Raw genomic sequence first — 16947 nt, forward strand, 5'->3', positions numbered from 1 at the left:
TTCACATAGGTATACTGCGTTTTATTTACAGTAGTACCACACATAGGTCAGGTATTAATGTCAAACATGTACTATTCTAAACTTGGCTACAGTGGTTATTTTCCCCCATGATTGTGTTTCACTGGATAGCAAGTTATTTTAAGTTAGCTGAAATTTGTGCATTGATGGCAAAAGTACTTCTAGTTTAAATTAAATAAGGTGAACTAGAAGACATTTGTAAACAGTCTAATTGGGAATTTTTCAGCTGCTGCCTTCCTCTGGCTTTTTCCCCCAGTTTCACCATAATTTATGTTAAAGGTGGCAGTAACAGTAGCATTTTAAGTATAGTTCAATTCTAGACAACAGATTGCTTAGAAACCATTCACAGCCACTAGCAGCCTGTCCACACTATTACATATGCAACTATATGAGAACTAACAATGTAGAATTGCGTGAGGGCAAGTGCAAACATACATAAGGCTGTACAAATGTAGGTAGTTGGACTGTTAATTTGTAAGAGCATATAAGTCCTGCCACCTGAACCACAAGTCAGTTCAAAACTTTATTTCTGGAATATATAATTTTGCGTATTATTTGTTTATTAAATAACAGGATTGTTACAGCATGGATTTTTAAAGACTTGCATTAAGGATTACATATCCAATTCATTTCTTGGCACTCAAACATTACCAAATTGAAAATTTCAGTGAAACTTAAACAAGAAGAGTCATAACATTTCAAAAAAACAAATTAACATTGTGGAAATGTCACATGACTTTACAGAGCCAGTTATCACTTGCAGGAATTTCTTAAATAAATGGAATTCATTTGCTTTATGCAGCATTTCAGAACTTTACAAGTCAGAGTATTTCTTCACAAGAGACTGTTGACTGAACTTTGGGAGTTAACACTTAGGTAGCAGTTCACTTATGGACAGCTCTCCCCTGTTCAAAACAGACTTCTTAGATGTCGAAAGCAATGGGGAGAGAGGTGTCAAGTGAATTCTAACCAGAAATGTAATGACTTTGACAAAACTATTAAAAGCTTCCACTGTTCACCCAAACTGATTTGAAAAGTGGCTTGCACTTGAAATTCACGAGAGTCACATATTTGTTAATTCTGAGAACTACCATCGCCAGATACAATACAAGAAGTTAAAATTACTTCCTTTGTATTCATCACATGTAATGCATACATCATGACAACCTAGGCTGTTTAAAACCACACAATATATTTGTGTTCTGCAGGAATTATTTCAGATCATGCATAAAAGTATTCAAAAGTTGCATGTCAGACTTAACTTCTTGTGCTTATATTGGTGCCAAACTGAAGATTACCACGAAAAAAATAATTTTTTAAACAGACCATCTTGTAAACTGAGGTTTTTAAATTTTCAGTCCTCAGCAGCTTACAAAAAGAATTCCATTTCTGTTAACTGATGAAGTGGGGAAAGAACTGAATATCGTAATAAAAACTTCACTATATTGGCCCAACATTGTAAAAGCAAGCCATGGATGTTAACAGCAGTGTCCTATTTTTCATGCAAGTTGTGCGAGATATAAAATTTGAGCAACACCATAGTAAACATTTTTACTTTATACAAAAAAAGTGAATCTGCTTGAAAAGTACATGCAAGTGCACTGGCTGGAGTTTAAATAAATTTAAATTCATAAAAATTTAAATGTTTACTTTTTAAAGGCCAGTATAATCAATATTTATCTGTATGAATTATAATCAGAAGTAACTCATCGACATAATTTCCAACCCAAAATTCCACAGTTTTAGGATTGTCCTCAAAAAAAAAAAAAAAAGAAAGAAAAAGGAAAATAAAAAGCTACTTACAGCACAGTAAAATTTCCTCAAAAGTAACTGTAATCTCTTGTATAAATATTCCAATCCCACGGACTGTCTTTCATACTGTCATACATTCCAACATTTGCAAGAAGTTGTGGGGATCCCCTTCTCCCTGGCCAATTTAATCTGTTTTTAAAAGAAACACTTATTATCCCATAACAGTTTTGAAATCTGTTTTTATTTTCCGTTCTGCCAGAACAAATTTACTGTCAGATGGTCCAGGGGCTTGGTCCCAGGGGGGAGGAAGGGGAAGGTGTTCTTGTACCTGATTATAATCCCCAACATTTATACACAAGCTCCAGTGCACATTAATAACTTTGCACCCAACTTTTCAGTAGGCTGTTATTGTTCGCAAGCTCCAGGCTAATTCTTCCTACATGATACTCCGTTCAATGAAGTTCAAAGTTTTGTCTGCAGTTTTAACATTTGGGGGAAAAAAATGGGGACACACATACATAGTAATACGGTAGACATCTCTACTGTGCTATAAAATGGATACCTCCATCTGTCATAGTGCATGCAATATATTCATGAAAGAAAATACTCGGTGCTCTCTTCTCTTCACAGTATTTAAACTTCTATTGTAAAGCAGCTTAAAACTATGCCACAAGACTACACTGTCCATCTTAACCACAGGCAACCTGTTTAGCAAGTCAGGCACTGGAACTTTAATGTTTTTTTTTTTTTTTCCCCCAAGTTCAAGTGAGACTGTCACAGAAACAGTAGACTTGGTCTGCTTTAATTTGCACCAGAAGATGGTAAGGAAACATTTAGAGCCATATATTATGTGGATTAAATACAACTTATTTTGCAAAATACAGCATATTTTTTTCTGTTTGCAAATCAAACCAAATGTCTTTACATGAGCAGATTTACACAGTTGCAGTACACAGATAAGAGTTCATAAATAAAAATTCTACTCCGTATACCATGCCTAGCAATTTTCAAGTCAAGGTAACCTCCGATGCATATAAATAGTGTGGCTGGTACAGTCTTCACCAAAGATGCGTCTCACGAATCTCTGCAATGATCTGACTGGCTCGCTGAAGGGCCTGTGCACGGAAAGACAGAAAACCAGAGTTATTGAGTTTTTCTGAAGAGACTTCCCAGAGATAACACCAGCACTATAGTAAGTGTGATGTTAAAAAGGAAGTTAAAGCTAATAATTTTAATTATGAAATGAATGTTAACAACCTGCAACGACACTGATTGACAACCCTGAACCCTTCCATCTGCAAATGATTACGCAAGTAGAAAATACTACAAAGCAAAAGGTAATAGTAAAACTTAGCATAGGTATCTTTAAATCATTTCTCTAGAGACGTTAATTAATTGAAAACTGAACTCCCGGTTAGAAGCAAAAAGACCTCACTGTCATAATTTTGAGCGACTTTTACATACTCAGTGTTCCAAACAACACCTATGATTGTCTTAATATTTTGTATTTATAAAGAAATTCTCAAGAAGGGCAATTTTTTTCACCACAAACAGTTTTAATGCTTTAAACCTTCCTCAAAATAAAAGGGAAACTGCACCTATTTTATATCACTTTTAGCATTCTGATGCATTCATTGCAGTCTAGCCTGCTAAACTTTGCAAATTTAAAAGCTCAGAATACCCAACTAATACTAACATTATTTAAAGCATTACATTACTCCAGTTTGGGGAAATCTGAGCTAGGAGTTTGGCCCTATAGAGTGCACAGTTTAACAGACTGTGTATGTGTATGCACCTCTTGGTCCTTCTTCAGTGAGCTGAACTGGCAGCAGGACTCTTTTCTACCCAGTTCAATCCCAAGCAGCGTTTTTCTGCTGCAGGTGTAGCAGACTCTGATATACCACATAACTAAACAATGAAGAAATGAAGAGTGTCTGTAACATGTCTGTGTTACAGAAGACAGACACAGGGGTCATCATTAGTGTGCCCCAACATTCCCGCTGTTCACATTACAGGGTACAGTCTAGATACACCAGCCACTGGCCAGTAGGGTCTAGTTGAAGCATCACTTGAATGGCACTTAAAACACTGTAAACCTAATCCCTCAAAAGAGAACTGCTGAACACAAAATTAAACAAAAGCAAATTACTAAAACTAAATGTATGATTGAAAATAACACCAGATTACAACTTCTGCTTTATGCCTAAAATATAGTTTAAGTCACCTCTTCCCAACTAGTCAATATACATTATCCTTTCTGGTCACATATTGCTTTAAATTCCTCTAACAGAGAAAAGTAATACACTGGCATACTCTTAAAAACCAGCAAAACAAAACAAAAAAGCAAGTCTTCAAAAAATATCACAGTTATATGGCTTCAATCTCATTCATTACTCCAGTGATTTCCCAATCTTTTTAATACCTTTAGCATGTCAGCTGCCTCTTTTCTGCGCTGTGCCATGTCCTCGGATTCCGTCAGAAGGTCATCCAACAACAAGGATTTATACAGCTGGCCCACCAGCTCACTCTGAAGAGTGTCTTTCACATGGTTCACCAGAAAATGCATCACTGCCTTTGGCACACTGCAAGCACATAAAGATTGTTTCCTCAAAAAGAATTACTCAAAATCAGGTCTGTTCTAGATTGAAGAACGCACAGTGAGAGCAAGTGGCTATACACAAACTTGGCTCAAACTACCAGGAATTTACCACTACCATAAATATCATAAGTATCTTGTGCAATTTAGGAGCTGTGAAATTTCTTCCAAATAGGATAGCTGCATTGTAAAGAACATTATTATATATAGTGTAAAAAAAGAAGAATAAATTACTTTGTTCACTAGAGACCAGTCTGAGTCTCCACTGTGTTAGGCATGGCAAAAAGCTAAGTATTTCGAGCTCAGAATCAATCTTACTGTGTGTATGAGAAAGGAAAGAGGCAAAAAAAGAATTCATATATCCGATCTTAACTTAGTAGATTAACTGAAAACAGGATCACTGTTCAAACACTGGGCCATATTATCTCTGGTAGCAAAGAGCAGAATGTGAAGGCAATTTAAAACTGCAAAGTTTAAGTGTGAAAAATACACTTGTCTGGAATGAAGGTAGACAGCAATCAGTGAGAATCAAGAACAATCCATCAAAAAGACACTACAGAATCTGTAGAGCAATATTTTTCAGCTCTATATCAGGCTAAAACACCTGAAAGAAACCTGTGTCTTAGCTCTGATTTCCATGCCACTAAGCTTCTTGAAATTCCAGGTACTGAATGTAGCTGAAGCTGGTTTTCTTTGGGACTTAGGATATGTGTAACAGTACTCTTCTGAAAAAGTGGGTGGAAAAAAACCAAACCATATGAGTGCACCTCAGGTTATTTCATCAGAGTGACAGTAACCAACAATAAAATCACTGATGATTGCTCCCAACTGGGAAATGAAACCTTTCAGTTTAGACAAGCTTGTTGCTGAAATTCTTAGCAGCGGTATTTTACAACTAGAGTGGGCTGGGAGTTGATGTGTAATGCACCATTACTCATTAAGTACTGACAACATCGCTCTCCTCATGTGCCCACAGCCCTAAATCGAAATAATTTTTATGGGCAGATCAAGAGTTTTTGATCTTTCTCAGTGTGCTGAGAATTGCATTGCATTGCAAGGTCTACCAAAAGAAGAGCTTAAGAAAGCAGGCTAGAATACTCAGGAATCCTAGTCACCTGGCTAAGAGTAAAAGCAGCCCAAAATTCAAGATCAAAGCTGTGTGGGTACAGATACCATCCAAACCACCCAAGTAAGAGGCTGAATTACTTCTGCAAGTATGATACAGCATGGACATAAGTACCATCTTTCCTAAAAATATTTCTGAATTAGGCGAAGATGTCCAAACACATCAAATTTATAATGTTTGAGATAGCATTTTATTTTTTTCATTATGTATGCATATTTACTGCAAAAAATGTGAATGGTTTATTTAGAGTATGCCAGAAGGTAACACTACTAGTAAGAACGCTGCAGTAAAATTAAGGTAAACAAAGCAATTCCTTGCCGTGAAATACTAAAAATTATACCGAGGAGAATATTAGTTCACTAGATAGAATAAAACTTATATGACTTCACTAATCTGTTCTAAACTGTGGTTTCCAGACTACTGTATTTCCCATATATATATTAATATTTATAAATATATATAAAAAGTTAGGTCTTTCCACACAGACTTAAACAGAAGCTTTACATCATTCTTCATTTTAAAAAGTATGCCAGTTTTAAAGCAAGGTTTTAAAGGCATTTTCCATAGTTGCATACTGCAGAAATATCACTTTCACGCTCTTTCCAGCCTTATAGTTAAGTATTAGAAAACTTAGGCACAGTAGTTCCTATTTGATCTCCCCCTCTGAAATAAGACGATGGCAACGTTGAGTTCCATCAGGGCTACGCAGCACCTAGAGTTCATCCCAGTTATTTGCTGCAAATCATCCATCTGAATTGTACTATACTCTGCAAAAGCAGGTGCCTCCTAAATAATTAATTAAACCTTTAATTTTATTTAACACAGAACTCAAACCATTAGCGAAAACAAGTGCTTCTTCAGGCTTCTTAATTCTGTGAAAGGGTAAGTTTTACTGCTGCTGTCCCTTCTAAAGAAAAAAAAACATGTTTTCTCTCTGCTTACAAACATAAGAACATGATAAAGTAACAAGATTATATATGTGAGATATCATATTATATATGAGATATCACAACATTTGTATGGCTTAAACATTTCTATAAAGTTTTGCTTTACCTGTCCTGAATGTTCTTCCTGACAATAAGGAAGTAAGATTTAATAAGTCGTTCAATCACTTCACAATCTCGTTGCTCACGGGCAGAAAGCTTGCGTGCAACAGGTACAGGCTATGTAAAAAGACAAAACCCTCATTTTACTAATTCTGCTCATTTGCCTAGGTAAATAAAACTCAAACAGTGCAGTCTACAATAAACTATTGCTCTGATAGTTTGATAGATGTAACCTGTCTTGCCACAGATTTCTAATTCTTCATAAATAAAATGTCAAAATCCAGATCTGCAAAACAAAAGTCGGAAGGCACCACTACTCATTTTTTTCATAAGCTCACTAAAGGAACAAAGCTCTCCGCAATACTTAAAGGATCTTAATCTATTTTTACCTTAAGTGGCTTTTATTTTTAATGATTCTTTTCCTGTAATATTAAAATGCCAACTTCAGCAAAAAAGAGCAGGCATTTGAGTTGAGACATCAGCTGAGATTTGTTTCTGTAGAAAGAGCGATCTAGACGAGAAGTCTACTTGCACAAGAATTTGTGAAAGGAAGCCAGTTATCTCAAATCATAGGCTGGAACTGGAGGGGGGCAGAAATGAAGGACTGAGCAAGGAAGGAGAAGAAGAGACTGAGAAGAGCTCCCTGTCCCTGTAGTGGTAATTATTTACAAAGATATGAACTACAAAGAGGAAGTATTTGTCCTTCATGACTCACCACATCTAATAGGTTTACAGCATGTCCTTTTTGAGGACTAGCAGGTAGGGCTGCAGCTGGCTTGGATTTTTCCTCTGCCGATACCTCTTCCACTTTGGAGGGTTTCAGCATTCCTCTCCAGTTGCCTGTTCCAGGCTCCTGAGGCACATCTCCCGCTCCAGGAGCAGCCTGCACAAACAGCACAATGGAGAAACATGGGAGAGTTAGAACTTGGACACTGCAAAGCAGTGTCTAATTGAATCTTCTATTGCTGAGCTATAGGTAAGACCCACGATTAATGTGATTTTAATATGTATATTCCCACCATTCTATTCTTCACATTCCCCACCTTTGTTCTCCAGTTGCTGATTACAGCCAACACAAAGTAGCAGTAAAACAAAAGCTTTTATAATTCACATTCTTGCTAATAATGGTATGAAAATGCCTCATAGATAATCTTCCCAGCATTTTAAGGGTCTACAAATCACTTCTGAAATACGGAATGGGCTTCCTACATCATTTGGCTTTTACCACTTTTACCATACACCCTTGGAGCAACACAACCTATACTATCAGGATCACTCTGAAAGTACATTTTGAAGATTACCACACCTCTGGGAAGACTTGAATTTAAATTCTTTGGTATTTTATTTGAATATAAATAGAAGTTTCTTACAATAACAGCTAAAAAATATGCACATTTATGTTTCCAGGTACCAAAGCTATGAACGTATTTGTGCTGCCAAACTTCACCACACAGATGGCATTTTTTTGTACCAAATAAAAAAAAAATAATAATTAAAAAAAAAAAAAATTTCCACCCTCTGGAAATGAAGATCAGAGTTTCTGGGGAGTTCCAGACAAAGAACGACTCACTCATCTCCTGAGGAAAGGACATAATACCCAACATTAGGAATCATCGGACAGAAGAAATATTAGTAGATGGTATCCACCACATGTTCAATTAGTATTAAAAAAAGACTGTTTATTTTGATGTGGAACAGTGGCAATTTTTATTTTGTACCTCTCCATAAGCCTAGTATCTGCTCTATTTACTACTATGCTTTAAAATCTATTGCTGTTTGAACTACTACAACTTATGTCTTGCTTCAGATATAGGAAAATAAGCTAAATTAATCTATTTATCTGTTGTGTTTAAAATTGAACCACCACAGGCTGATCTTGAGTGTAAAAAAGAGTGAGAAACAAAGCACAGCAAACAGAATATCAGTAGTTGCATACCAGGAGGAAATCCAGCTGAACTGTGCACATCGGAAATTTTATTACAATTGCACAACTGTTCAGAGGTGCTGTAAAAAAGTACGCGATAATAATCCAAATCAACCTCTACTAATAAGAGAGAGCTGTTGATGAGGAAAGCTCCATTATATTATTTCTGATTGCAAAACAGCTATTCAAAATGGAAAAACTCCCTATGCCGCTCTCATTCAGTATTGCTGTGGAGCCTACCCCATCCCCAAAGTAGCTTCAGAAACCAAGCTACATTCTTTCACAAGAAACGGTGTTAAGTATCTGTCACCTCATAAAGGACAGGCTTTGTGGGAAATACAAATTAAGCCAAATTGGGCAGCTTCCTTCAACTTCTTAAATCACACCAGTATCCTAACAGTAGCTCTTGATTTCTTACTAGATGTCTGCAGCATGTAGAACCTCTAAAACTGTGATGAAAATAACAGTTAAAATTCTACTGCTGACTAGATTTTGACTTTAACTACTTCGTTCAGGACAGAAATGGCAGCTTTGCACTAGAAGTTGAATGTGCATATGCAATGAAGCAGAAAGCCTGAGTCCTCTTGGTACTCCTAATACACAAACTTGTGACTGCCCATCTTTTATGACTCCAAGTGAAAGCAATTAGCAAAGAAAAAGTCTTTACATTAATGAGCTGTTATTTTAACATGAGAGACAGCACACCTAATGCGTAAAAAACAACCACCGCAGAACACATTTCACAAATATAAGTAAACCGGGGACTGAATGATTACGTGGAACAACAAAAGGAGGTTCAGTTTGAACAAAGCCTATAAAGATTCCCTGCGGGAAGCAGGAAACTCACATTTTTAGCTTATCTTCTGTCCTCCTTCTTTAACTGTCAACACATTAAGAACATGCAGTTTAACAACCATGCTGAACACTTTTGATTACAATACTGTTGCACCAAACAATCTATTGACTACAGTCTGAGGGAAATTATGCTGCATACTTGCACCACAATATATTGCAACCAAGAGTTGAAACAGAAAGCAGTGACTTTGCCCCCTACTGACACAACTTTACCTGCCACTGCAGATATCAAAATCAGTAATGCTAAGTAATCTACACTCTATAGGGCGTAACGTGTCAGCGACAGAGCACTAAATACAAACTGCTTTCCATACTATCTGCGGTGCACCACAACAGAGATGTGCATGCAGTGCTTATACAGGAAAAAAAAAAAAAAGATGAAGACAGACCTTGCCATCAGCCTCAGCAGAAGCAGCAGTAACGGCCTCCTGGGAAGCAGGTGGCAAAGCACCTGTAGCTTTAGTAGACTAAGGAAGGTGAAAAATGCAGGGAGGGAAAAAAACAAAATTCAACTGAAGACCACAAAATCTACACTTTTACCTACTAGCATCTTTCAAAATCCCAAAAAGAAGATATTTTGAATCAAAGCAGTAATATAAGCAGAAAAAAAAAAAAAGCATCTCCAAGACAGTTAAGAGATTTTGGGCTTATCTGGTCTTTAATTTCATTTCAGCTCCTACACTGATGATATAAATATGAAGGCAATAAAAAGAAGGATCAAAAAGCACTGAAAGCAATCTCTACATAGCTACCTAAAATTCCCAGTTCACCATCAGCTGGCTTCTACTGATTAAAGGCAGTAATATTAGATCCATTCTGGGACTTTGTCTTACTTTCTAAGCTAACAAACTTACTGAACTGATTTCTATCAGCTGTAGTAACTCCTGCTACAACCTGTGAGGAGCTTAAAATATGTTCAGTGTATTTGGATTCTAAATACTTCTCATAATATTAAGTACCTAACTGTCTAAAATTCCAGCTGATTGTCAGACCATTCATTTCTACCACCAGGCAATGTTTTCCATGACACTTGGTTCTTCCAATCGTGAACTTAATTGTCATTGAACTAATCCCAAAACCTGGTAAAAATACATGAGCTCCAGAGACAGAATGCATAACAGCATTATGGTGATCAACTGAAAACATCACCCCCACCATCTTCTCCCAAAGAAAGCAAGACTGTAATAAACTGCAGCTTTAAGAGTGACTTAAAAAAAACAACCACCACCAACCATCAAGTCACTATGCTGGCACACTGAATATTTTAAATCACTTGTTTATCTTTTGAAATCAGTGTGTCTCAGCCATATATTTATGTATCCAAGTTCTGACTCCATCTTTAACACCTGCAGGCATTTTAAGTCTTACCTCAGATGACATTCAAGTAATAAGTGTAATATTAATGTAAATTTATAGGCAAGTCTTCAGAAATCCCAGATTTAAAATGTGCTAAAAAATGCATCTTTGGAAGAAGAAAATAACATTCCACTTCTATCTTATGAAATTGAACAAAAAATGTCAATACCCAAGACTGTTACTAGGACAGCGTATCAAAATTTCCAATACTCAGATTGGATCAAAGTAGAATACACTGAACTTAAAATTAATAAATAAAATGCAACATTTACTTACCTTGTCTCGTGGCACAGCAGAAGGCAATTCCCGGGCTAGCCTGTTACGCCTTTGTTCCTTGAAAAACAATCCAGCAAGACCTCAATTATGTATTACTCTGTGCAAACACATCTGCAAGATTCATCTTTTACAGACGACTTTCATTATAGAGCCAACACTAGTAACTTCATCTCATCCAGAGTCATTTAGTCATATTATGATCCTATGAAAGCCTCAATTATTTGGATAAAACTGCTCTCATCACCTGGTCAAATGTGAATTCTCAATATAAAAACTTACGCAAAACATTTTTCAACACTTTCCATAATCAAAGCTAGATCTTTTAAAAACCAAGATTAAAGATACACAGTTCAGCTTAGCACAGATACCCTACAGCCCTCATTAACCTTTAAGTCTTCAACGTAATCTAAAAGGATTTGATCCTGCAGCCAGCAGGTTTAACTACGATTAGCCCAAAAGTAAGAAGGAGGCAGAATTCACTTTATAACGAAACAATTTGAAGCTATCAGGACAAAGGTCTGATTTTTCTTGATATTAAGAATTGATTGTCCACTGAATAAGGATAAGATGTTTTACGTGCTTTGCTTCTTCAAAAATTTCAATGTCCTGTTCAGGAAAATGTTGGAAAAGAACTAGTTTAAGTAACACACTGTAACACAATAATCTCATATGTTCAACTTCACAAAGTCCTAATTTTTGTACTCATGACAGTTTGCACACACATTGTTTCTGAACTAGATTCAAGAGCAGTCTACCAAGACAAATTAAATTGCATATCCAGTCAATAGAAAATTTTGTACAGAAGAAAGTAAATGCTTAGAACTAAAGAGCAGAAGTGATAACATAAGCATCTCAATAAAGAACACTGCTATGAAAGAATGTGTTGGATAAGCAAGTGAACACAAGATTAATAACGAGCTCTTAGATGGATGAAGTACTGTAACAAAATCAGATTGCAAGAAAGAACTGAGCAGACCAGTTGTAGAACAACTGCTTCTATAAAATGACAGCAACAAGTATTATCAATCAAATCTGGGCTTAAAAAAAACCCAGAAAGACTACTGAAATTGGAAAAGGCTTATGGAAGACTAATGGAGAAAATTGTCTTAGGGAAGCATGGTAACACTGATATTCACAAACAATGCCAAAAGGAAACAGAAATTAGAACCTAAATAGAGAAAACAATACTTGTATTATCCTTTAATGAATACGAGGAACATTATAGCTATTGATTCATACTGTCAGAGACAAAATGCAGTTACTTCAACATGAAAGAGCATTTCACAACTATTTTAAGTTTTTCTTCTATAAATTTCATCTAATAGAAAATACTCCATCAGGTACCCATTTTACTTTCCAGACAGAAATACAGACAGAATTGTTTTCAGTGAAATACCAACCACTGTTCCCGAATTTAATATGCAATATAAATCTAACAAATCAACAGATCACAAGAGAATACACCATATTTGTAATATATCACATTTTTATACTTCAAAATGTAGAAGTGTGCTTCAGTGAAAGCAACTGAAGCATTTGTTCTTTTACCAATCATTTAGGGTCCCACTTAAGGGAGTCAAAAGAGTTTTTTAAGATAATGTATTTTCTTACCTCTATGTTGTTATTCATTAAACCACAGGCATCAGCAAAGTCCGGATGTTTGGTATTGATATATGCTAACTCAATAGCCACTAGATTATGAACCTGCAATGCAATGTCATTCATAGTTCAAAAATTCAGTGAGCAAATGTAATACTAGCGACAAGCAATGACCTACAATGCTAGAAAGCACAAGCTCACTGTCCACAGCAAAAGACTGTTCTTACTGCCCCAAAGACACGGAAGTTCAAATCCAGAAGGCAAGAAGGGAATTCATTCATTGCAATACATGCAGACCTTAAGCCATTTTAGATGTTACAACATTTGAACCAGTAAGAGATAAGTCACTACTGGGGACAGTGAGCATACAGAACAATTTCTGCTTTTCACATCAAACATATGCAAACTCTGAAAGACTTTGTTTCCTCCCCAATAAGCAGACTTTTCCATTAAAACATATTTACTCAAAGACAGAAGTTGAATTTTTAGTTCTCACTAAAGGGCATTACAAGCAAAACCAACATTTGGTGTTGATTTTATCTGCGAAACACAGAGTAAGGACTGTAATTTAATTTTCATCATTGCACCCCGAACTCTACAGTAAATGCACAGTTTCTATTACAAGGGAGGGAAATATATCAGAAAGACTAGGAGATGTAAAATTGAAACACAGAAGCTGAAGAAGGCTCCCCCCATCCCTTTGCTCCTTTGTTTTTTATCTATCTACTAGTGCAGAAGTTTCAAACCATCTAGATATTAAGTATCTAGCTACTTAACAAATACAAGTTAAGATTCCTTTAATAATTTGAGTCCCTGTCGTTACAGATAAAACAGAAGCATCAAGAAAGAATCCAGAAAACACACACTTTTTCCAGCAAAATTATAGTAGATGGGAAATTACCATTTCATTTGTGACAGGAAGTCTTCTACGCAGAAGACAAGTTACTACTTCAACTATGGCATCATGCAATTTAGGAAATCTCAATAACTCCTAAAAACAAAACAAAAAATTACTGATGACACTTCCAGAATCTTTTAGGGAAGGACAAAAAAAAAAAAAGCCCAATAATTACAACTATAATTCTGAAACATGCTTTTTTACCTGTGTACTGTAATTACTACAATGCTGGATAATCCTCTGCATTTCTTCATGAACCAGCTCCACACAGCGCAAGCTGGGCTCTTCTAAACGTTTGATTTGCCTTTTTACCAGCAATTCAAATGAAACTTCAGGAACAAACAAGGCAGGACGGGGACCCTAGTTCAAAAGGAGGAGAAAAGCTGCTGAACTGTGTATTAAAACAATAAGCGTTTTTGAGAAGTAGCATCTGACGAAGCCCAGAATAAATCAGGTCACAGTGCTCGCATCCAAAAAAACACTCAGAATAGGTCTTAAGAGTAAAGTAAGATACAAGAATATTTAAATATAAAATCTATAATACAAAGTTATTACTTGTAAGACAAACTCCGTGATAAATAACAATTAACCAGCATCTTTACAGAATCCTGATGATTTATACCTACTAATGTCACTCTATGCTTACAACTATGAACAATTTTTTCACATTTTTGGTTCCAAGTTTAAATCTATTATAAAGCAAAGCCATTACCTTCCTAACTTTCGAGAGAAAAGTTACCACCATTTGACAGTCCTGGGTGTACAGGTCCTACTGCAAAGTATGTGGTTTTGCTGCTCAGTATAATCATAACGCAGTGGTATTGATTTACAGTATTTGAGATAATTTCATTTATGACCGTACAAACCAACGCTTAGCTATACATAAAACATTTTTAACTTAAATATATATTTTTTTTAAATTAAATGACCTGTAGAGTACTTACTGACTATGCAGAAACCTGACTGTCTGTACACACCCAAGAGAACACAGTACAAAAGCAGACTTACGTGTTTGACATCCAAAGTCAAGCTCCAAGTAGTGAACATTCTACATACCGCAAAATTTAAAAGTGAACTTACTCTGTTAATTCTTAGCAATACCAGCTCCCTTATTCACAAGAAATCAAGTCTGTCATATAAACACTGAACCACTGAAGAGTTAGTTAGATAGAATTAAAATATCTGAATGTGGCCCAGCCCATACATCTCAGGCTGAGTCTTTGTAACTAAAGTTAAGTGTTTAATGTGAAATAAAATGCAGAGGCAATCTTCCATCACAATTTCTGTAATACCTAATAGCTTCAGCCTAGGGTTGCCAAAGCTGGGCCTGAGCTTTAGTTCAGCCTATAAATAACAGTAATGAGATGTAAGCATTCACCTTAAACTCATTCCATTTAGGATAATGGTTGCAAATTTGGATATTGTTATTTTTCCACTTAAAATACCAAAAAGCAGGATTCAGCCTCTTCATATTAACTCATTCATATGAGATCATTAATCCATGGCACTCAAGCAGCAAAAATTGTTGACACTTTATCTTTAAATCCAGTATATAGCAACTACACTTAGAAACAGTGGAGAACACTCACAGTAGCATTTCTAATGGCAGTCAGAATGTCAATTGTGTTAAGGCCACCCAGTGGGTCAACAGATTCTAAAGTTCTTCCAAAGGTCTCATGAAAAATGTAACAGATTCTGGCTCCACCGCATCTGAAAGAATAAAATAACAACTGAAGTAGCAAACAAGAAAAAAAGCTCTCATTGCAAATATTTCTTAAAGTTGCTTGGATTCAAACATTTTTGAGTATGTTACACTCCAGTGTAGTACTATTGCCAATGAAAGCCAGCAAGAGCCACTGGGTCGATCTAACTGCTTAGTCAATATTCTAGAAAACCATTTGGTACTTACAGCTCAGAAGTCTCTATGTATTTTGCTGTTCCTTCAATCGTGTTACAATATTCTGTGGCAAATTTGGTTATAAGCTGCAACAAAGTGGCACTTTTATCCTCAACAGGTTCCCCATAGCTGTTCAGGAGAGATTGGTACTGAGCAGCTAAAACATTGATTCTGGTTTTCAGTTCTGGCAAGCAATCCCTGATATGATGCATCAGTAGTCTAAAAACAGAAAACAGTCCCTCATTAGAAGGGAGGAAAAGTTTAAGCTTTATCATATCCATCAAAACAGACAGACAGTAATCACCAAAGTAAAACATTTACTCCGGAAAATTACAGTAAATTCATAAACTGAAGTTGGAACCAGAGTTTTCCTTAATGTATCACTGTACAATGCCAATAGAGAAAGGAAGGGTAAAAGTAACGTTTACACATTTCTAACACACAAATGTATATCTTAAAGTATCTTTAAAAGCATACATTTTATTTTACATAATACGTGATACCTGTTCAGTGTCCTAGCAAGATACTTGGTTCCGTTTCGATTGGCTAAGGAAGGATACTTCTTTTGAAGAAAACCATACTCATCACGAATGGAATCAGCTACACTCTTCTTATTATTAATATCCAACTGACTCCTGAAGTTAAAAAGCAGAGTTACACACTATTAAAAAGATGCAAAGTAAAAACAATTTACACTCCTCTTTCTCTAGACAGGACATCTAACTGGTTTTTGCTTTACACACAACTCATCTTGCTTACACAATAAAAGGTTTTATTTGTTGTACCACACAACATAGTCAACAAATCAGTGTGGGCAGCAGATGTACACAGACTAAGCAACACTTTTATCAAAACTACATGCAATTTGACCTAGCTAATGCAAAAAAATGAAGCGAACGGTACTATAGCCATATACAGTTATCACTAATATATGCAAGATCTGTACTGTATCAGTACTAATGTGAGCAGCTTGACCAGCAGCATCCCTCAGGCTAAAAAACAACAGTGGAAAGAAGTGACATTACAGTTCTTTTAAATAATTATTCTTACTCCTTTCTAAATTAGCAGTTGGTTGAGTGGAAGAACAGACAGGCTTTTGAAAAGTGAGCAACAATCTTCTCGCTTGTTTATTCAAAAGTTTATTTCAATATCAAGTAACCTTATTCTTAAAACCATATTCATGGTTTAAAAAGACAAAAGCATTACTTTATATTAACACAGTTTTAAAAATAGCTTCAGTGCGCTCACAGACCTGTTCACTACTCCAATGATGCCAAGTTTGACTGGAATCACTCTTCCCATGAGCACATCCATAGCATCAGTGCCAGCATCCATGAGATCCAGCTTTGTGATAACAGCGAGGGTTCTCCGACCTACCAAAAGGAAAACTCACTCACATGGGTGTTTTGTCTTGATCAGGGTAGCTAAAACTCATCCTTCACTAAGTTCCTCAGACAGTTGCATGAAGCGTAATGCTACAAACTAGCAAAGACGAGCACAAGACCATGTGGTATCAGTCCATCTGGAGCCCCTTATTTACAGGATTATAAGAAAGCATTTGGCAGGTAGCACTCCCCACAAAGATTTGGTTAAAGAAAAAGGTT

At 36.0% G+C, this 16947-nt stretch overlaps 1 protein-coding gene across 5 annotated transcripts in view; it reads right to left on the reverse strand.

Moving 5' to 3' along the window:
* Positions 1-16947, reverse strand: part of DNM1L (dynamin 1 like) — a 38607-nt gene continuing 21660 nt past the window's right edge. For 2 of the 5 annotated variants that reach the window (XM_071817167.1, XM_065842197.2), the window contains 13 exons: positions 16596-16716; positions 15847-15978; positions 15356-15562; positions 15036-15156; positions 13651-13806; positions 13450-13539; positions 12561-12653; positions 10950-11006; positions 9707-9784; positions 7254-7421; positions 6546-6655; positions 4193-4352; positions 1-2885 (listed from right to left, as the gene is read on the reverse strand). In XM_071817167.1, the coding sequence (XP_071673268.1) occupies positions 2829-2885; positions 4193-4352; positions 6546-6655; positions 7254-7421; positions 9707-9784; positions 10950-11006; positions 12561-12653; positions 13450-13539; positions 13651-13806; positions 15036-15156; positions 15356-15562; positions 15847-15978; positions 16596-16716 (1550 nt within the window). In that variant the 3' untranslated portion in view covers positions 1-2828. The remainder of the gene's footprint in view (positions 2886-4192; positions 4353-6545; positions 6656-7253; positions 7422-9706; positions 9785-10949; positions 11007-12560; positions 12654-13449; positions 13540-13650; positions 13807-15035; positions 15157-15355; positions 15563-15846; positions 15979-16595; positions 16717-16947) is intronic. The other 3 variants (XM_065842205.2, XM_065842214.2, XM_065842222.2) reach the window with 3 other exon arrangements.

Source organism: Patagioenas fasciata, chromosome 1 (assembly GCF_037038585.1).
Source record: "Patagioenas fasciata isolate bPatFas1 chromosome 1, bPatFas1.hap1, whole genome shotgun sequence".
In the NCBI taxonomy this organism is placed as follows: Eukaryota; Metazoa; Chordata; class Aves; order Columbiformes; family Columbidae; genus Patagioenas; species Patagioenas fasciata.